The 22,664-nt window shown below is 54.3% G+C and overlaps 6 protein-coding genes across 6 annotated transcripts; 3 read left to right on the top strand and 3 right to left on the bottom strand.

The window, feature by feature from the left end:
• Positions 1-2,941: 2,941 nt before the first annotated feature.
• Positions 2,942-4,715, top strand: EsH8_IV_001229 (uncharacterized protein; the record flags this gene model as incomplete). The annotated part of the gene is made up of 4 exons (XM_083266119.1): positions 2,942-3,075; positions 3,139-3,266; positions 3,332-4,362; positions 4,455-4,715. The coding sequence occupies 4 exons, from the start codon at positions 2,942-2,944 to the stop codon at positions 4,713-4,715; spliced, it is 1,554 nt and encodes a 517-aa protein (XP_083125014.1).
• A 332-nt stretch (positions 4,716-5,047) lies between these two features.
• Positions 5,048-6,805, bottom strand: EsH8_IV_001228 (uncharacterized protein; the record flags this gene model as incomplete). The annotated part of the gene is made up of 3 exons (XM_083266118.1): positions 5,048-6,322; positions 6,385-6,566; positions 6,622-6,805. 3 exons carry the CDS (start codon positions 6,803-6,805, stop codon positions 5,048-5,050), a joined length of 1,641 nt encoding a protein of 546 aa, XP_083125013.1.
• Positions 6,806-10,411: 3,606 nt separating this feature from the next.
• Positions 10,412-11,018, top strand: EsH8_IV_001227 (uncharacterized protein; the record flags this gene model as incomplete). Its single annotated transcript, XM_083266117.1, has 3 exons — positions 10,412-10,750; positions 10,808-10,945; positions 11,001-11,018. The coding sequence occupies 3 exons, from the start codon at positions 10,412-10,414 to the stop codon at positions 11,016-11,018; spliced, it is 495 nt and encodes a 164-aa protein (XP_083125012.1).
• A 2,847-nt stretch (positions 11,019-13,865) lies between these two features.
• EsH8_IV_001226 (uncharacterized protein) lies at positions 13,866-16,213 on the top strand (the record flags this gene model as incomplete). The annotated part of the gene is made up of 3 exons (XM_083266116.1): positions 13,866-14,244; positions 14,758-14,809; positions 14,863-16,213. 3 exons carry the CDS (start codon positions 13,866-13,868, stop codon positions 16,211-16,213), a joined length of 1,782 nt encoding a protein of 593 aa, XP_083125011.1.
• Positions 16,214-16,271: 58 nt separating this feature from the next.
• EsH8_IV_001225 (alkaline phosphatase) lies at positions 16,272-18,431 on the bottom strand (the record flags this gene model as incomplete). The annotated part of the gene is made up of 4 exons (XM_083266115.1): positions 16,272-17,444; positions 17,504-17,582; positions 17,633-17,721; positions 17,793-18,431. The coding sequence occupies 4 exons, from the start codon at positions 18,429-18,431 to the stop codon at positions 16,272-16,274; spliced, it is 1,980 nt and encodes a 659-aa protein (XP_083125010.1).
• Positions 18,432-19,687: 1,256 nt separating this feature from the next.
• Positions 19,688-22,038, bottom strand: EsH8_IV_001224 (uncharacterized protein; the record flags this gene model as incomplete). Its single annotated transcript, XM_083266114.1, has 3 exons — positions 19,688-21,176; positions 21,239-21,648; positions 21,706-22,038. The coding sequence occupies 3 exons, from the start codon at positions 22,036-22,038 to the stop codon at positions 19,688-19,690; spliced, it is 2,232 nt and encodes a 743-aa protein (XP_083125009.1).
• Positions 22,039-22,664: the final 626 nt, after the last annotated feature.

The following is a 22,664-nucleotide window of genomic DNA, read 5'->3' as shown; positions in this document are numbered from 1 at the left end:
TTCCCCTAGCTACCCCTGCCTCCCCCGTTTTTTTTTCCAGCTCGTTTCCCTTTCGGCGTCTTCGATCACCAACCAGCTGCGTTCGTCCCCCGTTGATGGCATTCCCAGCGACTCAACACCCCTGATCTTTGCGTGATCTTCTGTTCTTCCAGGAGTCTTGGGCGTCCCAGCCCTGGGTCTGAGACGACGGCCATGTCCGAGACGACAACCCCGACAGCCAGACCGACTTTCACCGGCCCAAGCTGGGGAGCGCCAGGTTCCACTCCTCACGGGGACCCATTGGCCGCCGTCTGGGCTGCGGCCGCTGAACGTCGCCGAGAGCACGCCGGTCGGCTAGGGCAGCAGGGGGCTTGGCCGCTCGCGCAGCCGCCAGGGCAAACCTTCACACTCTTGCTGATGTTGCGGTGTTGCTTCTCATCTTCGTTTCGTGATAAGATGCCTGTCGAGGAATCTTGGCTGTCCTGACTCGTCGCCACGATTGACATGGCTGTTTCTGTGTCTCATGGCAACGCCGTCAACTTTTTTTTCGTGCCTATTTTCTTTTCTTTTCATTTTCTTTCATTTGCAATTGCGATGCCTCCCAACACGTTCGACCTTCTTTCATTTAACACAGAGAGTGACGACACCCATCTGACTGTCTGCCACGGATACCCCGCCGTTCTCCGGTTGCACCCAGGGAACTAACACGACAGTTGGGCATCCACGGGTTGCATGGGACGGGTGTTCCACCACTTGTTGGTTGACTATCTGCAAAGCAAAGCAGTGAGGGGACGCCGTGTGAATCCAAATTCTTCACGCCTCTTACCCCGAGAAAATAAAGTTCCGGGACATGGCTCGGCAATGGAAAATGCCAATTTGTTCGCCAAAGACAAGATGGCAGATCACCTACAAGCTTCCACCTCTTCGGGTTGTACCATTTGCCAAGATTGCATAGCAGCGGATCACCATTTGACGTTTTCAGGAACTTGCTGTCTCGGAACCTTTCCAATCCAGGCAGTTGTATCCCTCGAGAGTGCTTCTACTTGTCATCTTCCGCAACACAACCCGTTGGCCACATGCAAATGCTATGACGCGGGGGCTGTTGTGTCCCTGATCCCATTTAGGCCGAGGATGCCGTCCCTCACAGCCGGCACGCGACGCCAAGCACGCGCCTTTCTCGCCGTCCCACACGGACGGGCATGCCTCCCTCCCAGCCCTCTTGTCGCCTCGGTAGGCAGCCCCCATATCCCAACAAAGCACTGTGTTCTACGCCTCTTCGACTGCTGCAGTATCCGTACTCAACTGCAGAACAACCCCTTGACATCGGGATGCGATGCTGCAGGTGGATTGGATGCCGATCTTCTTCAACCCAGTTTTGAGCCACGCATCTCCGGGGGTTCACCGAGAGATTTCAATCTTTCACCGATGTTAACGGGAGGAGGTCTTGACGCTTCAAATCGTCGTCTGACAAAGCTGTTCTCGCCGAGAAGCTTTTAGTCCCTCGGCCCTCCCACGGCTAGCCAACGGACCCGAGCGTTCCCAGGCAGTACCGGCAGGATGGGTTGCCGTGCTGCGCCGCCCAGACGACAGTGCGTGAGTTGACGTGCGGTTCGGTGACTCGAGGACCGTCGCTGAGCCACGGCAAATCTCACTCGGTCTTGAAGAAGACAAGGCGGATCCCTATGATCTTTCGTCGCTGCTCTTGTGGCATCGACTCGCCTCCGCCGGTCGTACGTAAATTGACATGTTCGGCCAATTAGATCCCGCAGCTCAATATCGTCAAGTCCTTTCCAATTACAGACGACGGCACTGTTGATACTCGGTCCGAAATCAAACTCTTGTGGTCGGTTTAATAGTCCATGCCAGCTCAGTTCCCTCACAGTCAGCCCTTCGCTTCCTTCGGAAGCAGCCCAACCGCGCCTGAGTCAATAGACAAAACAATCACTTTCTCTGACCGTTCCACGGCGGGAATACCGGTGTCTCGGAAAGCGCAATGTCGACACGCGGAAGCATCACATCGCGGCCATCCCTCGCTGGAGCCGTTCGCGCTAGCGATTCAACCTCACTTGCCGATCCCAGTTGCCGAAGACAAGATATTATAGCTTCCTTGGCGTCTTTGGCACCCATTATGATTGCAACTGGGCAGGCCTCATTGGCTCTCCCCTGCTAGACGACTAGGTTTGTTCTGGGCACGTGGAGCTGGCGACTAGCCAAGTGGGTGTTTCCCCAGGATTGCGGGGACGGCCTGAGCGGAGAATCCGGGGGAACGGCTCACCAGGGCGCGGAGGCGTTTGGAGATTGCACCCCGGCAGACGGCGACCTCAGCGACGATATCGTGTCCGCAGAAGGTCTCGCGTCCTGTCGATGATGGTGAACTTGACGAGTGTTGCAAAGCGGCAGGCTCTTCTCGCGTTGATCTCCCGTCTCGGCGACGGTAATGTCTCAGCTGCTTCGACACAACGTAGCCCACAATTGGAGGAGATAAACCTCGTCCTTTTTTGGGGGGATGCATACAATACAACCTCGATAGTGGCCCATTGTTACCCCGCATGATATCCCACTTCCCACTTGCATGGGTCCTGAATATGGAGGGTACAAGCGCCAACATGCAGTTTGCTCCCCAATAGAGTGGGTGTTTGTTTAGCTTGCTTGTTTGCTTTGCTTGGAGCTAGGGGGTTCGGATTCGGCAATTTGTCCAGGGTGGTTATTGTGACCTCCCCCCAACGGCACTGCTCGCAGCCTTAAATAGATGCCCATTATCGTCGTCGTTTTGTCTCGCCCATCTCATCCCTTGAGTGTCCAGGCTCGACCTCGGCGATACACAGTCACCGGCCTGCCAGAACGCACGCGAAGCCTTAGTCTGGTACCTCGACGAGGCCAATTCGGATAAGCCCTAGATTTCTTTCGATATTAAGGAGTCGTCACTTAAACACACCTGAGCCAAACCCCTTCTATCTCTACCATGTCTGCCGAGAAAGAAGTGCCCGTGGGCACCCACGTCGAGACCAAGACGGAGGACCATGCCATCAGCGCGGCTCCCCCACATGACGGAACCATTCACAACGCGGCCGGAAAAGGCCAGGTTGCCACTGACAAGTGAGTTTTTCATTACCTCGATATGGCCGCCGTTTCCAGGTGAGGCTAACACCACGACGGCAGGTATGGCAACTCCCTGATCGAGTTCGACCCAGTTGCAGTCCGCAAGCTCCGTTGGAAGCTAGACCTCTACACAATCCCAACAGTGGCCCTGCTTTACCTGTTCTGCTTTATCGACCGTGCAAACATCGGTAAGTTGGCCTTTTCCCAAAAACAAATCCATTGATCGATGCGTCCAACACCAAACCCTTGACAGGAAACGCCAGAATCGCCGGGCTCGACAAAGACCTGGGCCTCAAGGGCTACGACTACAACATCATTCTTTCCACCTTCTACGTCTCCTACATCATTTTTGAGATCCCGGCCACTGTCGCCTGTAAATGGATCGGCCCCGGCTGGTTCTTGCCCGCGACCTCGCTCGCCTTCGGCATCGTCTCCATCTGCACGGCCTTCGTTAAAGACAGGGCGGCCATCTGCGGCGTGCGCTTCTTGCTCGGCATCTTTGAGGCCGGCATGCTCCCGGGCATTGCCTACTATCTCTCCCGATGGTACCAGCGCGCCGAGCTCACCTTCCGCCTGTCCCTCTACATGGTCATGGCCCCCCTCGCCGGTGCCTTTGGCGGCTTGCTCGCCTCTGCCATTCTCACCCTGGACTCGTTTGGCACCCTCCACCGCTGGCGGATGATCTTCGCCATCGAGGGCATTGTGACCATCGTTCTGGCCATCGTCTCCTTCTTTACCCTGACCGACCGGCCGGAGACGGCCCGGTGGCTGACCCAAGAGGAGAAGGACCTCTGCATCGCCCGCGTCAAGTCGGAGCGCGTAGGCGCGACCGAGGTCATCGATGGCATCGACAAGAAGAAGCTGCTGCGCGGCATGCTCAATCCCGTCACCCTGGAGATCGCCATCATCTTCATGTTCAACAACATCACCGTCCAGGGCCTGGCTTTCTTCCTCCCCACCATCGTCAGCAGCATCTACCCCACCTTCACGACCGTCCAGAAGCAGCTGTACAGCGTGCCGCCCTACGCCGTCGGCGCCTTCTTCACCGTCGCCTTCCCCGGCCTGAGCTGGTACCTCGACCGGCGCCAGGTCCTCATCGCCCTGAGCGCCCCGATGGTCATGACGGGGTACATCATGTTCCTGGCGTCCAAGGTGGCCACAGTCCGCTACGCGGCGACGTTCCTCATCGCCAGCTCCGCCATGGTGCTGGGGCCCATGTCCAACGCCCACATCAGCGCCAACGTCGTCAGCGACACGGCGCGCAGCAGTGCCATTGGCCTCAACGTAAGTCACTAACCCCCTTTCCTTTCCGTCCCTTTTTCAAGGGGTCTCTTAGTTTCGCGCCAAAGTATCAATGAAGCTAAAATCCGTCGCAGGTCATGTTTGGTAACATTGGCGGCCTCGTTTCGACGTGGAGCTATCTCAGCTGGGACGCGCCCGACTTCCACATCGGCAACGGCCTGAACCTCGGCGCCGCGAGCATGATCCTCATCCTGGCCACCTCGGCGTGGCTGTGGATGAAGTGGGACAACAAGCGCCGCGACGAGCGCAGCATCGAGGAGGAGCTGGCAGGCATGACGGAGCAGGAGGTCCGCGACCTGGATTGGAAGCACCCCGCGTTCCGGTGGAGAACGTAGACCAGTTCTTTTTCGCAGGAGAGGGGCTTTTTGGGAGGGAATTTGTGTCTGGCTGGTTTTGTGTAAATAACTGGGTTGGAGTATCGAAGATATTTGATACGGAGCGAATGGGGATACCCATGGACTATTTATCCAATGTGGTGCAAGATTGACATGCTCTATCTTTCGTGCTATCCTGGTGCATGTAATGATAATGTCTTGGAAGTGAAGAAACTCTAGCGAACAGGTATAAGTATGGGAGGGTCATAGATTCCGCCCCAATTCGCATATTAGGAAAGCATGCCCGTGCTATTGAGGTATATATACGACATTCAGAAAGCGTTCGTCATCGCCTACAACTCATCTTCCACCCATGGCCGCTGTATCTTATCCGTCGTAAAAGGCGCCGACGACCCAAAGTCCTCGACCCTCCCCAGCAGGACCTCCAACGCCCGGAACGAAACGGACGGGGCGTCGCGCCCGACGAAGTGGCCCGACAGCGGCGTCTCGAAGTACGTCAGCCCGCGCTCGGCGCGCCAGACGCCGACCTCGCCCGCGGCAGCCAGCGTGCCTGGGTCCGCGCTGCCGTGGTACGGGACGAACAGCGTCGCGTCCGGCCGGGTGTGGAACCCCTGCGCCCCGCCCCAGGTCATGTTCTGGATGGCCAGCAGCGTGCCCGTCGACTGCATGATTAGGTCCCGCAGCCCGTGGCCGACGACGACGTTTCCGGTGCGCTCGATGATGCCGGGGATCACCGGCAGGCTGCCCGGGCCCGGGTTGAGGGTGCGGTCGATGCCGCCGACGTACACGGGCGTCCGGCTGCAGAAGCGCCACTCCCTGTCCGGCGGCGCGTTGATGGCCGCCTTGACGTCCGCGCGGTTGAAGTACACCGGGCCGTCCGCGGGGTAGTACGCGCTGTTCTCGCTGAAGCCGACGGGGTCGAACGGGAGGGGGCAGGTCCTGAGGACGTTGAAGACGCTGAAGCAGGGGTTGCCGCCGGCCTCGGCCAGCTGCACCGCCGCGAAGGTGTCGCATTCCGGGACGTACTCGTTGTCCGGCGTGTACGCGCCGGGTATGTCGGCCGGCTGGACGCCCGAGGGGGGGAAGGTGAGGTACTTGTCGACGTAGCCCCTGTAGCCGCACCGCTCATCCATCTCCCTGATGGCGTCGCGGGCGGTCTTGTTCATGGAGAACGCCGGGCCCCAGTAGTCGAGCAACCTGGAAACCCCAAAGTCCTGCCCGAGCGCGAGCTGGGAGATGATCGGGTCGAAGAGCATCATCCCCCGGGCGTCGAAGTGGTCGGCGTCCTTTGCGTCGAGCATGGCGCTGATGATGTAGGGCGTGTAGGCGCCGCTGTAGGACGAGCCCGCGAGGAAGACCCTGTAGCCCTGCAGCCGGAAGACGTCGACGAAGTTCTTCCAGAAGCCCAGGAACTGGCGCGCGACGTCGTGGTTGTCGGTGGCCGTGACCGGGCCCCGCGAGAAGCCCGTCCCGACGGGCTGGTCGATCCAGACGACGTTGGTGAGGCGGTGCCAGCTCCATGGATTGCGGACGGGGGCGTAGGTGCCGGGTTTCCACTGCACGGGGCCGTTCTCTTGCAGGAGCTCGCCGATGGAGGAGCAGCCGGGCTACCGGTGTTGTTAGTCTTTGAGAGTTTGTGCTGGGGCAGGGATGTTTGTCTCGGTCTTACACCGCCTGTTAGCCAAATGACAATCTCCTTGTCTTGCGGAGGGGTTTCGGCCGGGAAGAACCAGAAATAGAGCTCCTGCGTGTCATTGGCGCTCTCGGAGGAGTTGATCGGGAGGAGGCCGGCGTACGACTCGCCAATGTCAAAGTCCACATTGGGGATGTTGGTGCCGTTGACGGCGAATTCTGGCCGATGTTAGCTGCGACATGTCCGCCCTCCCCGCTAAACTGCTTTTCTTACTCTTGGTCTTTGCGTTCAGAAACCTGTGCTCCGCTGGTCGGGACCAAAGCTCGTGGTCGAAAGCTTCCCCCAACCTCTCCTGTCCAACGTCGAATACTAATTGTCGCCCAGCCCGCTCTCGCAGATTGGCGGCAGCGCAGACGAGAGAAATGCACAGCTGGATGGCAATACAACCTCGCATCATGACTGTTGCAGCTGCGGTCTAGCTAGCTTACAATGACACGAGTACCGCCGATCGGCGCGAGAGGGACAGTAGAGCACCTTAAATCTACATTTTACGACTCGGCCATTTCGTAAGCTGGGACCCATGGTTACGCACTAAACGCGTTGGCATTTCACTCGCTTACGACTCAGAATGCCACGGCAGGTCTTTTTCTGCCAGCCTGATGAGGAAGGAGGCTTGCGAAAAGGGCCTTTGGATAGGCCGCATTGGCGAGCCTGGGCCACAGTTCGGGCGCGGCCAAACGGCGTAGCAACTTCATCCTTGTTCCTCCAGGCCATGCCAGTGGAGTTGACCAATTTCGCAGGGTACGTGGACCACCGGACCCGGCTGACTATTTAACGTTGGCCCGATCGATATAGCCAACTAGAAGATACAAGTTCAACTGGACCTATCACACGTTCGTAAAACAATTCGACTCGGCAACTTCCTCGTTTTTGGGCTTTCTCGTTGAGCTGACGATTGGCGGCCTATTTGCTGGCTTTGGGCTGGTTCGAACGGAATCGACGAGGTGGAAGGATTGCGATGGTTGGTCAGCCTGAAGTGGTCCGTATACCCTGCGAAAATAGTCAACCCCATGTCGGTGGTTCAGGGCTCAATCCGCAAGAACCAACTGCCAAGATGTTTGGTCGTCGTCACCAGACCAATGCCAAGGGTGAAAAGGCCCCTTCACCATTCTTTGGTGTTTAACGAGGTGACCGGATTTCCAAGGGTCGCACGCTCATCACCGCGGTTGAAATTGGGTTTCGCAAGGAATGTTTGCTCGACCGGCATTGAAGGCGAAATGGCCCGTCCCTCTCTGGCCACAATGGGTTCTGGTGACATCAGATATTGCGAACGAGAACGGACCTCCGCCAGGCACTTCCAGCAGCTTGGCCCAGACCGACCACCGAACCATGCGGCTGGGAGAGAGGAACATAGTGTCCCGGAGCCATCCATGGATGCTCGCCAGTCAGCGACTTCCCATGAGCCATCAAGGACCCGAGGTTGGCAGGGTGGGAATAGTGTTGTGTGGCGCTGCCCACCTGCAGATGTTTTCTTTTTCGTGCTGCCAGTGTGTTGATGCCCTTTCAAATTCCGCAGTTTCTAGTTGCCTCATGCGAGATATGTGCGTGAATTGTATTTTTTTGCGTTTGCAACGCCGTTGCTTCCCGAAGCTCAATACGAACCCTTCGGGAGGATCTGGACTAACGCAGGGGGGAAAACGTTGCAACCCGATCTTTGGGCTCGCACCTGGCTGCGGCCCCAAGGGGCGGGAACTCTCAACCTGACTTCAGGGTGGCCTGGCGAAGCCGCATTTCATTCAGCCCCGCAGACGGGTGATACGTGAAGCGACTGGATACTCCGTGTTCGAGACACCTCATAAATGCTACCGCCCCCCTTCATGCACCATTCAGGCCAAGGTTTGCAAAGTGGCCTGTCACTACCATGGCATGGGCGCGGAGGCTCCACAAGCTTGAGCTTAATGTTGAGCTCGCCGCCTCGACTTTCGCAGCCTCGACTTTTGCCGGCCTTGTTTGATCTCCACCTTATCGATTGCTTTGATTTGTTGGGATCAATTAGAGTATGTTTGAGCCGCCGTCATACTCGGCTGGAATTGTTTGTCCCTTCAGCCGTGGTCACAGGTTTGGTCTAATGTATCTCAATTCCGCCAGAGCCGGGAACCCTTCGGCTATAAGGTTTCCGCGGGCCACTGCTTGACGGCACTGCCCGGACGAGTCAGCTGCGTGGCATCGGCTATAATTCGGCGAAGGACAACTTAATGGATGTGATATACAATTGTATCCAGTCACGTCTGAAAGTCATGCAGTTTCGTCGTCTTGTCTCCAATCTCACAAGCGTCACACCCACTTGGCTCTCGGGATCGGCCTTTTGCCAAGTTGTGCCGAGAACACCGTTCGCCCATAATATTTGGGATGCACATTATTCCCGGATGGAATTGCTGAGGTTCAACATCGTAGGGAGAAGGGCCCCGGTTTCTCCCCATTGCTTAGCTTTTGATTTGGTGTAGTGTCGTGTGGCTTATTACAGAGAAAAGCTACAAGCTGTCACATGAGACCAAAGTAACTACTGGTAGGTTGATCTAATCCCCTCTGGCCACAAGAAGGTCATAAAGTTATGAGCTATCACGGACGCAGTTGTTTGGATAGACACGCGTAAATCTGAAATGAGACCAAGATTGCCGCCGGGTTAGCTACCAGGCGACGGGATGAATACCAACCCCGAACGCTAGTGGCACGATGCCTGCTAGTAGGAGTAAAAGCATGGACAGCGAGAGGGCAAAGTCTAGTGAGGTCCAAGGACAGCCGAACCCCGCGAACATTCTGGACGAATGAAAATCGGAAGCACTACCATTTCAATTCCGCCAGAGTCAAAGGTTCCCATTAGCGAACTTTTGTATTAATGAAGCGTCAAAAACATAATGGCAATCTTCACAGGCCACTGGTAACGGCCGGCCACCTGGTCTTCAACCGGAGCCGAACAAGACAGATGGGCATGAAACTGCTGGTCATGCGTTTTCGAAAGCGCGAGGAAAGGGTTTCGGCACATTAGCATTGAAATACATAGTAAACTACCGAGATGGGAGCCTTCGGGGACGGGTGTCTGAAATGCCATCTGTTCCTTTTGGCATACACGTGCCGATGGCGCCGCCTCCACTGCCCTTTCAGTAACATCACCCGAGACGGGAGTGACTGAACCAAAGCTCAGCCTATCATGACCTTCGTAAAGTTTTCAAGCTTTCGGGATTAGAGCTGTTTTCGGCGAGGGCTCATTGGGCAGAAGAAACATTCTTCAGACGAGTTATGGTCCTAGCCATTTCGCTCATTGGCTTGAGCTACCGTGCAGCCATACTTTGGGGAGAAAAGAAGCGTGGGAAGACGGAGGGCGGGAGAAAGGAAAAGCGCCGTTCCATTCTAAGTTCGAAGTCCGAGACGTGAGGCTGTGACGTCTGATTAGAAACAGCCGCGGCCCATTTGAGCAAACCTCGACCCCTCTGCCTGTTCGGACTGGGCTGGCGCTACGGAACCTGGCCCGAGTCGGGGAAAGGGGCGACGGGGAACAATCTAGACCTGAAAAACTGCCCAACAACGTGATTCGTAGGCTGTGCGGCTACTTTGATACCCTGCATCTCAATGCACAGTCTGTGCGGATGGACAATCAGGGAAATCCTGCCTTCGTCCCAGCGCAGCAAGGTTCGAAACAAGCAGCACAGTGACTCGGCGACCACACCAAAACACTCTAGAAAGTCTATCATCCGGAAGTTTCAATCCCCACGACTGGCCCGTTTTCCCCTTTCCTCCGCAGCCCCCTCCCTCTGTGGCATCATCTCATGATTTGTGTTGCGAACTCGAGTCGGCAGAGAAGACTGCATGGAGCCGTTTGGGGCTTATAAGACCGATCTCCCATCTGATTCATCCTTTCATTCCACACTGAATCTGGATTCGGCAGCGTCAAAAAAACAGCAGTAACGGTCTTTACACATTACTCTTCGCCACGGGCAGGCTCCTATTACAATAATCCCAACTAAAATCAATCATTATCAATAATCTTTAACACAAAAACTTCAAGATGAAGGCTTACGCTATCTTCCTGTCACTTGCGGCCCTGGCGACCTGCCAGTCGACCGACCCCGCCCCTGTCCCCCCTCCAGTAGCCGGAGACACTCCCGCTTGCGCCGAGGCGAAGATTCTTGCCGGTGGCATCGCGCTCAACATCCGGGTCCAGCAGCAGGAGGTGAGCGGCCTCGCCGCCGTCTCCCAAGCGCTCCAGGCCAACCCGCCCAACCCCCAGCAGTTCCAGACCGCCAAGTCGAACCTCCTGTCTTTCGTCAGCGACGGTATCCAGGTTCGCCAGGCAAACCAACTGATTGCCCCCAACGGAAACGGTGCGACCCAGGGATTGGCTGTGGTATGTCGAGTTCGAGGAGACTTTTGGGCCATGACGAGAAGTCTAACAAGCCGATAGGTTGCCAACGCCCAGCTCACTGAGCTCCAGAAGGTTGCCGGACTCACCGGCAACCCCCAGCAGGACATGCCGGTTGTGCAGTCACTCCAGATGGATTTCTCCGGTGGCATCAAGAAGAACATGGAGAACCAGCAAGCTGTAAGGTCATCCACACACAAAGGTTTGGTATTTATGCTAACAGCGTAATCTACAGGCACTTGTTGGCTGCTAGAGAATGAGTCAAGCCGGTACGGTCGTTATAATGGGAGCGACGGTGCACTAGGACGGTTCCTGACAGCGGCGTTCGGAGGCTTTTCCCTATCTACTTCTTTGATTAATCAAACAATGGCGGAGCTGAGGCTTTTGGGACTTGGAGTTGGCGATCCTCGACGGAGTCTCAACTACCATGACGTGCCATATAGGTTACTAAATACCAGTTTCTGTGACTGCTGTTAATTTAATATCCTTCCATCGGACCCTAAAAATTTTCTTTTGTTTATATACGGCCACATCGCGTTTGACGCACGGTAGTACAACGATTTGGCTTGCTAGCCTATTCATTGGATACCTCTCAAATCAACATTGTGTGAAATCAATGAAGTGGTGAAAAACGTAGCCACATAATTAACCAGCGTCAATCTATACGTAACATGACATAAACCAAGTTTCAGCGAAAGATCTTGGGAATAGAATGGGAAGTCCCGAGCAGATGTTTTGTGGTAATCATTTTCCCCCCTGTGATTCGGGTGTTGATGATGGCCTGTCGTAACTAGCGGAAGGTATGCAAATCACTGCACCATTCAGGGATTCAAACAGTTACCAACTTCACTTGTTCACAACCTACATCAGGTATTTGCAACAATCTCAAACCAAGAGTAATAGCCCCGAAATAGCATGCCATGTCACAGTCTCTAGGTAGTTATCTTCCAAAAACACAGTGATATACAACTACATCGTGCTCTTGGTGAATATGTCTTCAAATACTGAATTATATATAAAAGAGTTCTGTTGTTCTTCTCTCTTCCTACCCAAAACAAATCATCAAGCATCACATTTCAAAACGCAAGGACTAGCACCGACGACCCAACAATACTTAGACACAGCAAACTCACAGGTTAGTTCTGAGACAGAGTGTTACTTTGCAGGAGATTGAAACTGATGCTAAATTAGCATCGCCAACCTTTGTTCATACTTCCGACAACGCCATCATGTGTGACTGGGAGGAATTCATTTTTACCTGTGGCCACTCGGTCACTAGGAAGCAGAGGTACTGCCACTTCTCTCGCAACGATCCGAACCACCAGTGCTTCGGCGTGCAAGTACTCAAGAACTCGTGGTATCAAGACCGACCATGCGATCCCTGCATTTCCAGGCAAAGGGGATACCGTTGAGGGAATTTTGCCTTGTAGGGGAAGGAATGGGTTACTAAGGACATGGTTGTCATTGGTAAACATTTATTACCACATGGGTTTTCAGTTAGACCGAGAAAAAGTTTAGCAGTCATTTATTTAATGATCAAGTATTAAAGTCCAGCTTGCGTATCTCGGCGACAGTCTGCGTTGAGACCTGAGCCCTGTAACGAATTCATGATCTTGGAATCCTGTAATCAGTTCCATTTTTACGTTTTCTCACTAGATCTGACTTACTTTCATGGCGTACTATGGCAAGATGCATAGGTACCGGAATCTTCCGACATCTGCTGTTGAGAATTTGAACGAAGATCATGCTTTTCATAGACATGAAGGCTCAAGCGGGTAGTAAGATTTGAAGGGACTGGTCCTTTTCGCAAAAGAAGCGTTCATAAAATAATACCGACAGGTTTGAATGAATGAAATGACAGGACGCCGGCGGCATGCCATCGGTGTTTTCGCAACAAAGGTCATGAAGGCCAGCTATCGCCCGCACAAGAAACACACACAATAACACAATATCTTTGCCTTTGAATACTCAACTTATTCACGTAGACCTGAGGGTCTTTTCTTGATCGGCCTAACGGTCCAAAGTATATCTGCCCTTCTGCTGTGACGTGGATATTGAGCCAGGGCATCCCTGCGGGGCTGGCGGAATTTCAGGAACTCGTCACTCCTAGAGATGCATATGTCACCCAAGCCACAAGAGATACCATGGAAGCTCGGCGATGGCTCAAGGGGTCATGATCAAGATCTGGCATTTGTTCGTACAGCTTGTCCACACTTTTGCTCGTCCATGCTGGGTCTTTTGTATTTCCAAATACTCCGATGATAATACGTACTAAATATTGAACTAGACCAGTTACCATTTTTAGACAGACTAAGCAAGTAATCTAGTCATCAAAAGTTCCGTTGGCGGAATTCCGCTCAATGGCGGGTGATGCTGAGTAAGGCATCGTGGCATTAAATCTGGGGACGGCCTTCACTTCTAAGTTCCTAGTTCACATCGACAAAGAACCTTGGCATTCATAGGTGTAGACTGTAAAAATCTACTGGAGACCAGCGTTCCGATTAATGCAGGTTGCCCCTTTCTTATACACTTTTGAGTTGATTGTGGTCTTACAACCTTCGATTTGATTCTGCCTCTCGCTGGGTGGTTAAGTTTTAGTTGGCGCTTACATCGTAATGAAGTTACATAGGTCCTCTTTGTGTCTGTATAGGCCACGATGCAGACCAAAGCTGGGTTCTGGAATGCATCAGCGACAAGTGAGATCAGTCCATGCCGAAAATAGAAGTGACAGCTAAGCTAACTATGGGAAGACAGCCGAGAGCTAGAGCCTGTATAATGTATAATGGTAGTAACGGATACGAATGGCTGCAACTCGTGACCCACTTTCCACTAGAAGAGGTAGGTATATATTGCTGTTGCTTACTGATGAGCTTTTTGATCAAATGTGTCTTTATATAAGTTTCGTGTTGAAATATCGGGTTCAAATTCGTGAGCTCTTATTTTACCTTGCTTTGAATCATCGCCTTAGTAGCTATTCCGTGTAATAAGTCATCAAACAGCCCAACGTAAGACTTTCCTGCACTATCCCATAATATGTGATTTCCCTAGCGAGACAACAATTTACTAAGAATCCGAAAGCTCTTTGTCTCCAATATCGAAAATGCAGCTTCTATACGGCATAGTAATGCTTATTGCCACGGCGCTGCCTGCCGTCACTGCCACTGGCATCAATTGCCAAGGTGCTTTTGGCTGTGGCGTTGAAGGCCACGGGAACGAGGCCGCAACTCTGGTCGGCTACATCAACAATATCAGCCTAACAAGATGGTATAACAACGGGGAGCAAATTGCTTGCACCATTAACGGAATTTGTGCGTTCCTGCAGAACACCGGAGGCGCACCAGGCCAAAACATCAAGGGTCTCGCCCATTTCATCCCCGAACACGGCTGTGGGGTCTGCGGCAGTGTCCCGTACTTTTACCCGGCCATCAATGACGTCAGTCAAGGCATGTTGACGTTCAACTTTGTCACGAAGAAGTGCGGTACTGGGCTCTGCTGAGTGCTTTTATGAAGGAAGGGAAGGGCTGGGAGTGGAGTGGGTGATGACTTCATTCGTGCAGCAATTCACCACACTAACTCCCAGAGAGAGAAATAAATGATACAAACATGATTTGAGCAATAAATATGGAAATGTTACAATTGCACCATGTGCCTGAGTGGCGCATGCACGCACATTGCTCAGTTAATAACCTTGAAGGGTGGCATAGGGAAAATTATCAAGTGTGACTTCAAATAAAAAGTTTGCCAACAGATGAGATTATGCGCCCTATTGCCGTTGTGTTATTTTGCTGCATTCCCTCTTTCACATACAAGGCTCACACAACTCAAGCCAATATTGGCCGAAAAGGTGAATAGTCAATAATTAGTGAGCGCCAAGGAACATGAAAGTGTTTCGGAGTTAAACCGGCAACGCCGAGCAATGGGTTTGTAACATTTACCCCACTTCTGGAAGAATCGTCTGTTTCCCTCTGGATCACCAGATGTTGGACTCAAAGACAAGTTGACGATGGTGCACACGAGAAGTAGAACAGGCTGTTTCACATGCCGGTAAGAAATCGTCGGAGCGATTAAAACATGAATCCCGCTGACTTGTCTCACAGCGATGAGGGCTACAAATGTGACGAAGGAAAACCTCAGTGCAACCGCTGTATCCGGCTGGGGAAGACGTGCAAGGGGTACGGGTTGAGAGTGAGGTGGAAAGTGGCAGATGCCACCACTAACGATGGGAAAATCACCAAGAAGCGAAGTACGAGGCCCAAGGGCACCGCTTTATCTCACACGACGGGACCAGCCTCGCCCAATGAGCGGTCGAGAACGCAGAACCCGAAGTTCGTAGACGTCGGCCCCAGCTGGAATAGTCTCATGAGGAATCCATCATACGTATCGCCGGACATCTCACCGACGAACCGCTTCTTGATTCATCACTGGAACGGATCCCTAGCCAGCGTGGTTTCAATGGCTTCCGGGACCAAGAACCCGTTCCTCATCCACCTCACACCCATGATGCTCCGCTCGAATGCCCTTCTCTTCTCCATTTCATCAATGGCAGCCGGCCACCTGGCAGTCCTCCGAAATGACGACAGCCTTCGGGTGTTGGCATCGCATTGTATGCTCATGGCGGTGTCTTCGTTGCGGGAATCAATACAGACCGAGAACCCCGAGCTCTCATTGGCCACCATCCTGATGCTTCAAATCTCCGACCGGCTATTCAACACCGACAGCCATATCGACCATTTGGCTGGAGCAAAAGCTGTCATTATGCACGCGGGAGGGCCCAGCAACTGGACGAGCTCCAGTGCGCAGTTCCTCCTCAGCCTCTGCTTCTACCACGACGTCATGTCTTCCATCTCGCGCACCTCGAAGCCTCTCCTGAGTATGACGAATGTGGCGCCTTTGGAGGGGCTACAGAGTCTACAGAAGCTTACGTCTCTCCTTTCGGTGGTCAGTACTATCAGCAGCATGCAAGGGCAAGATGGCGAGGCACATAGACGGCGTGGATTTGCCATCAGACAGAGCTTGGAAGACACCAGCATCGCGCCCGATGGGGACCAGGACATCGAGAATACGATACAGGCATACAAGCACGCTGCTATCGTCTACCTCTACCGGGTATGGAGCGACGGCACAACACCGCCGAAGCCGTTCCACGCAGAGCAGTGCATCCGCTACTTGACGAAAGTCCCCGTGACGTCGTCGTTCGTGTCGGCGCATGCGTGGCCGTTGTGGACAGCTGGGTGCGAATCTGTCGACCCTCAATTACGGCAAATGGTCCTCGGCAGAATCAAGGAAATGTATCAGAATAGGCATTTGCCTTCACTCAGGAGGGTTCAGCAAGACATGGAGGAGGTCTGGCTCGCCAAGGATGCACAGCGACTACAGTTTGGAACGGAAAATGTTGATTGCTGCAAAGTGATTCTACATAACCGCCATCGAGAAGCGGACCTTGTCTAGTGCGGCCGAATCCCTTTTCCCCTGAAATCCGCCACGGCAGCTTACCAGCCCGAGCCCTTTACCGTCTTTGGGGAGGGGTTGGCGATGACTGTCCAAGGCCGAGGCATGAAGCAATCTTGAAAAAGACGTCAGTGTTGTCGTACACGCCAGCAAACGTCTCTTGACACGGTCCCATGGCAAACACCGGCACATCCGTCAGAGAGTGGACGCCGGAAGAGGAAGACGTCGGGATCGTTCCAGGAATGAAGAAGCCATCTTCTCCATCTTCGGGGTTCGCCACATATCCGTCCTCTGGGTCGCTCACGGCGACACGGCGAGGCGACTCGTGCAAGCGGTAGTTCTCCCTACGATCGGGGTTCGCACCAAATGCGGGCGCAATGGCGTATCGAGGACTCCAGTTGAGCGGGAAGTTCGGGCCGGTGCCGTACTCGATGCCGTCCGGCCGGGAAACAGTATACTGCGAGAGGCCTGAGCGCTCGTAGATGCCAATCGCATCACGCTTCTTGCGATCAGTGTCCTGCGCGGCGAGGTACTTGGTGTCAGCGACGCCGAAGACGTCGAAGCCGTGGCCGTGGTCCGCCGTCACCACAATGAGCGTCTCCTCCAGCTCGCCCGCTTCCTTGAGCTTCTTGATTGTCGCGCGGATCGTGTCGTCAAACTCGAGAAGGTCACCGAGCGCTCGGTCGTAGTCCAGGGCGTGCATCTGCTTATCGATCGAGGCGCCCTCAGACATGAGGAAGAAGCCCGTGTCGTTGCTGCGCTCGAGGAGAATGTCAACAGCTTTGAGGGTCATGTCCTTCAGGCCTGGGAGATCCAGGGGCGCGGAGCCGTCGCCGGACGGGTGTGTTTCAAGCACGGCGATGTTGTCGGTGAAGATCTTCCTGTCAAGCCAGACTGGCAGATGGGACAGGGAGAAGACACCCAAGGCCGGAGAGTCAATCGGGGCTTCGCGGAGAGACGTGGCGTTCCAGCTCACGGAGTAGCCCTGCTTGCGGAACTCTTCGTAGTAGTCCTTGCCTTGGTACGAGGATGAGCCGGGGAGGAAGGTTGAGGCGCCACCGCCAAAGTAGACGTCGGGTCCGGGGTGGCTGCTCCACGAGTAGTTTGTCATGCCGTTCAGGGCTTGGTCAACCAGCGACCCAGCCTGGTCTCTCGACCTACTGTGGCCCGTCAGAGCGGCTGGTGTGGCGTCGGCGAGAGAAGCCGTTGTCACGGCGCCCCATGCAGATCCCTACCGCAAGGTTAGTGACATGGTATGGAATGATATGGTATCTCAGATGCCCGACTCACCCACACCCGAACCACCATCTCTACGATTGTCTCCACCTTGGGATCATCAAAGTCATCGGCGGATGAATCGGAGTAGACTCTGGCTGGTAGTTAGCATTAGAATTCATATACAGCTGAAGTTTGACCCACCCCATAGAGTCTGAAGTGCCCTTGTGGCCCGAGTACAGAGCCGATGCCGAGTTGGCACTGTCTGTGATGAAGCTGTCGACTGAATGGGTCTGTCATGGCGTCAGTGATGTGCTCGGAGTTGCCAGGCAGCGATGGAAACAAAAGTCTCCAGTTTACTAACCATCTGATGGCCCAAAATGGGGAATTGATCCATTTGCATCCGGGACTGATATTTTCCGTTGATGCTCTTGTGGCCCAGCAAACGTGCGGCCGTGATCATGTTGGTAGTCATACCATCGCCGATAAACAAGATGACGTTTTTGGCCTTTTTCTCCTCGGCAAGAGGTCTCACAAGCCATTCTGCCAGAGTCTTCTTGGTGCCGTTGTAATAAGTGAGCTCTACGGTATAGTTACCCGGCTCATAAATCGCAAGGTGACGGTATGCCTTGGACGCGACATTGACGACGGACTGGTTCCCAGTGTCCTGGGCAAACAGGTCCTCGTACCACGAAAACGTCCACGTCTCAAGCTCCGGCTCCTCTTCTATCCCAAAGAACTCCGTCAAGGGCTTGCCGGCCGGCTCCGCATTGCTGGCAATCGAGATGGTGAAGTTGGAGTCCGGGACGCCGCCGTTGAATGCTTCGGTGCCATTGACGGGCGCGTGGATCTCCACGCGGACGTCGAAGTTCTGGCCCGGGAGGAAGTGAGCCTGGTCCGGCGGGAAGACGCATCCGAGGTCGGGGCATGCACCGAGCCTTTGGAATGTCTGACCTAGGGCCAGAGGCGTGGACGCCAAGAGGACCAGGGCGAGGACGGACATCTTGGGATGTGACTGTAGGTGGTCCGGGTGCAGGCCAAGGACAGATGAACCTGGTGGTTGCCTTTGGTTCGACGATTGCCTCACCCGACGGAGGAAAACTCAATAATAATATACAAAAGATGACATTACGTGACGGTTCATGTTCACGTCTTGGGCGTTGGTCTTCTCACCCGCGGCTAACTGAACATAGAAGGTCCGAGTAATTTGCCGCGTAGGCTCTTGCAACAATCCCGGGGTTGCATGGAGGATTTGTCGAACGAACCCCTCGGAGGGGCCCAGTTCACCGCAGTAACAGGCCGACTTATCACGATGATGGGATCGGCGTGGTCCGAAAACCACTGACCGACCTGTCATGAGGTGGGGGAGGACAGGCATTGATGAGCAGGATTGTTCTTGGCTTGCAGCTTCACTGCTGCGTACCCCGCTAATTGATGATTTCCCCTCACGGACCAAAAACGATAAGCACGCGAGCAGTTACCATGTTTGCTGCCGTGATTCGCGTGTAAATCTTGGTGTTGGTATTGTGTTGCCCTCAATGTAGAGACTTTGGGGCCGGAGGTTGGGACTTGCGGGGAATTTGATCCTTCTTGCCCGGCATTGACATGCTGCACAACCTGCAGCCCGCCTATTCCGCATTTTTTTCTTTTCGTTTCCATTTAGAATGACGTACTTGCATGTACGTAATGATGAAGTAAATGGCCATTTGGAACTACATGTGAGCGGGTTTGGAAGGGCACTCGAGAGGGGGTTTTGTTAGTCGAGGAGAAATCAGATTCTAGTATCACGATCGCCAGTTTTCCGAGAAGAAGCGTCAATTGGCTTTTTAGGGAAGAGAATGAAGGACAAGTCTCTGGTTTATTGCAAAATCTCTTCAAATGCCAAGGTCTTTTTTTGGTTAAGATAACGCTAGACCCTGATTCATGCTCAACGCCCGAGGTGCCAAGGCGAGTGCAGCACGCCAAGACGTCGATATCTCTCGTTAACAAATTCAACAAATAGCGCAGGCACAAAACTTTTTTATCCGATAAACTCTCAATGGCAAAAGTTAAAATTTCCAAGCGATCGGAACGCCCGGGGTCATGGTCACAACCTAGAGGATTGGGTTGCGAATGTCAAAAAAACCGGCCATTCAATGAAGCTTCAGCCTCCTTGGCTGCTGACGGTACCGGGTTTGGGACTGAACCAATTGAACTGGAGCCTTTTGTATTACAACATAAACGAGTAGCCTAAAAAGAGAAACGCAGACGTTGACGATCCTATCGAAACGCCTCAAATGTCTCATCAGTGACGAACCCAACCATGGTAGTCAACCCAACCCGAGCAGCCTCCAAGCAATCTTGGGCCAACACCCCGCGTCCAAGGGCTGTATATGCCTCAGCAGAAAGCTTCAGCGCCCTGATGACCTCGAAAGTGGTAATCGCCTGCGTATCCTTGTACACCCACAGCCTCCCGTCCCTCACAGGCTCGACAAACCCAAAGTTGCGAAACACCTCGTTCCCCCATCTGACAGCCCTGCTCCACTGCTTCCTGGTGTGCCAGACCTCGAGGAGCCACATGGTCGGCCAGACGAGCATTAGCCGTGGAAGAGCCAGGCCGTCGTAGACCTCCGCCTCGTGCAGCGCCGCGAGCTTGTTGGTCAACCTCTCGATCTGCCGGATCGTCGCGTCGGTATAGAACCGGGTCGGCGGCTTCTTCTTGATCAGGCCCTCGATCTCGGCCAGGACATCGTTTCTGTTCTTGTGCTTCTCCGCGGGCGACTTTGCTTCGCCGTCGCACAGGACGCAGCTGCAAAGAAAGCCCCAGCTCCGCCGGAATTGCGGCATGCGGAGGAGGTAAGCGGCCTTCGGCGGTAGATAAATGTGCGTGATCTCCGTGCCGGCGGGGATGTCAACGGTGGCCGTCACAATAAGCATGTCCCCGATGAAGGACCTGTTGGCATTCGGCAGGCACGCGTGGTTGGCGTAGGCCGAGTACACCCACAGCCCGCGCGACATGCCCTCCCTCCACATGTTCCACTCCGCATTCGCCGCCTGGGCCGAGACATGGGCGCCGCTGAAGCAGTTCTTGCGGCGGATCGATTCGAGGAGAAAGACGTCGACGACGGGCTTGCCGTCGACGATCGTGCCCTCGAGGCCGGAGCGCTTGTACGTGCCGCCGTAGAGGTCAAGGACCTTTTTGTGGACCGTCGGGTTGTCTGCGCAGAGCTCCACTATCTGAGCGTAGGCGGCGGCCGAGTTGTGCTCCGGGTTGAACTCGTTGGGGACGCTGGTTGCCTTTTCTGCGAAGATCATCTCCCCCGCCTTGATATCCTGCGTCGCGAAGAGCCCGCGACCATGGTGGGGGGAGTCCCTGATTTCGGTCCTCGACAGGAAGCTCGCCCTATCGATATGGATGTTCTTAGGAGTGACATCCAAAGTCATGGCGGCGAGGTCGTAGTTTCCCTTCTCCTCCTCGAGCCTGTCCAGGCAGCGTTGATATTCCTTTTGGACGTTGGCGGCTTCAGGCTTAAGCTCCAAAGCAGACTCGTAGTATCCCCTGCTGGTTTGGAATTCTGCGAGCTCGTACGCCGCCCTCGCGGCGTAAAAGTAAGCTTTCCAATCAGAAGATCCGCCTCTTGACGCGAGGGCATCTGAAAGTGCGTTGTCGAAACACTTGAGGGATAGATTGATGCCGGCACGCTTCGACAGTACACCGATCCTAAAGTCTTTGTCTTGTTCCGGTGCCAACTCCAAGGCCCTTGTATAACTGCAGAACTTTGTGTTAACTAAGAGTCCTTGAGGGGTCGTTGATCCGCACAGTAGACTTACCTCGCTCCTGCTAGCGGCAAGTCCTTCGATATGAAGGCACGGTCTCCTGCATCCCTCCATTCCGCTGCAGAATCAGACACATGGGGTTGCCGGAAAGGTTCCGGTATGCGCGAGTCGTCGGAACCCTGTCGCAGGAGCAATATGTCTGTAGGATGGTCGACGCAGAGCATGAAGTCGTTGTCTCCGCCAAACCGGTAATAAGGCTCTTTGAGAATAACCACAGACCCTTCTGGTACAGACTGCAGGATGGTAGAATCACCCTGGTTGTACAATGCAAGTTTCTCGGTGTTGCCATGCTCGTCTTCCACAATTGTGATTGTGCCGGCCCCTTTGTAAGGCGGCGCGATTGTCCTGAGAACAAGGTATTTATCTTCATGATGGTTTTCCACTAGAAGCTCATCAAGGCTCATCTATCCATTGTCAGAAATGCAGGCCAGAGCCGATGTTCGTCGCTAAACTTGGCTCACTGGTGAAAGTTCCTCGACCGCCTTCACCGACGGCGGGTATGACAACGCCAGGACGACCTTCTTGACCATCCGCGGCGCATTCTGCTGTCCAGACTTTTGCTGTTGCTCGACATGGCTATTGTGTGTGCTCACGAGCGTCTCTCTCGGCACTCGCGTTGGTGGCGGTTTCCCTGCATGGGCCTCTGCCTTTGTCAAGTACTCAATAGAGAGGTCCGGGTCGACATCAATGAGGATCTCCTCCACGCCAATCTGAAGACTAAAGTCTACGGTGTTGAGCGTCGGGTGGGTGGTGGCGGCGGGCGCCTCTGTGTCGTCGTTGTTCTCCAGCCCCATGGCCGCGTCGCCGATTTATTTCCGGGCCAGCAGTGCCTATGGGCAGTCTTATGTCTTCCTAGACCACCTGTGTGTCGTGGCACCTAGGTTGGCAGGTGTTTTGACGAACAGGATGTCTTGGTGTCCGCCTGGGCCTGGTTGCAAACGTGAAGCTAGGACAAGCGGGCGCTCCTACACCGGGTCTGAGTATAATAAGCGTAGCTGCCCACAAATCATGAAGGAGTGGGAAGGGCTATTTAATAAAACCATTTTCTCCAGGTCAGGTGTCATCTAGACAAGCTCTGTCGGGTCGTTACCGATTAAGAGCAGCGAAACGGGCGTGGCGCGTCTTGGACGGCGAATCCAATTCAGGCGACTGCCTATTATGGCACCAATCGCAAGCAACTCCGTGGCCTCCGCACCGGGGCTCCGCACCGGTTCAGCCTGGTCCTCGGAATATGTCAGTCCGCATGCTGGAATAAAATTATAGTCGTACCAAAACTGGCGAAACCTTGTCTTGCTTGCACCCGCACTGATCCCATTGGCAGTCGAGGCCTCTCGGTCTGGTCAATAAGTGCGGGGAGATGCTGGGCGGTGCCACACGTGGGATGCTAAATTGATATGATGTCTATTTTCCCGCGGTGCTG

Source organism: Colletotrichum jinshuiense, chromosome 4 (assembly GCF_051148585.1).
Source record: "Colletotrichum jinshuiense chromosome 4, complete sequence".
Lineage (NCBI taxonomy): Eukaryota > Fungi > Ascomycota > Sordariomycetes > Glomerellales > Glomerellaceae > Colletotrichum > Colletotrichum jinshuiense.
This window is presented reverse-complemented; position numbering and strand designations above follow the sequence as displayed.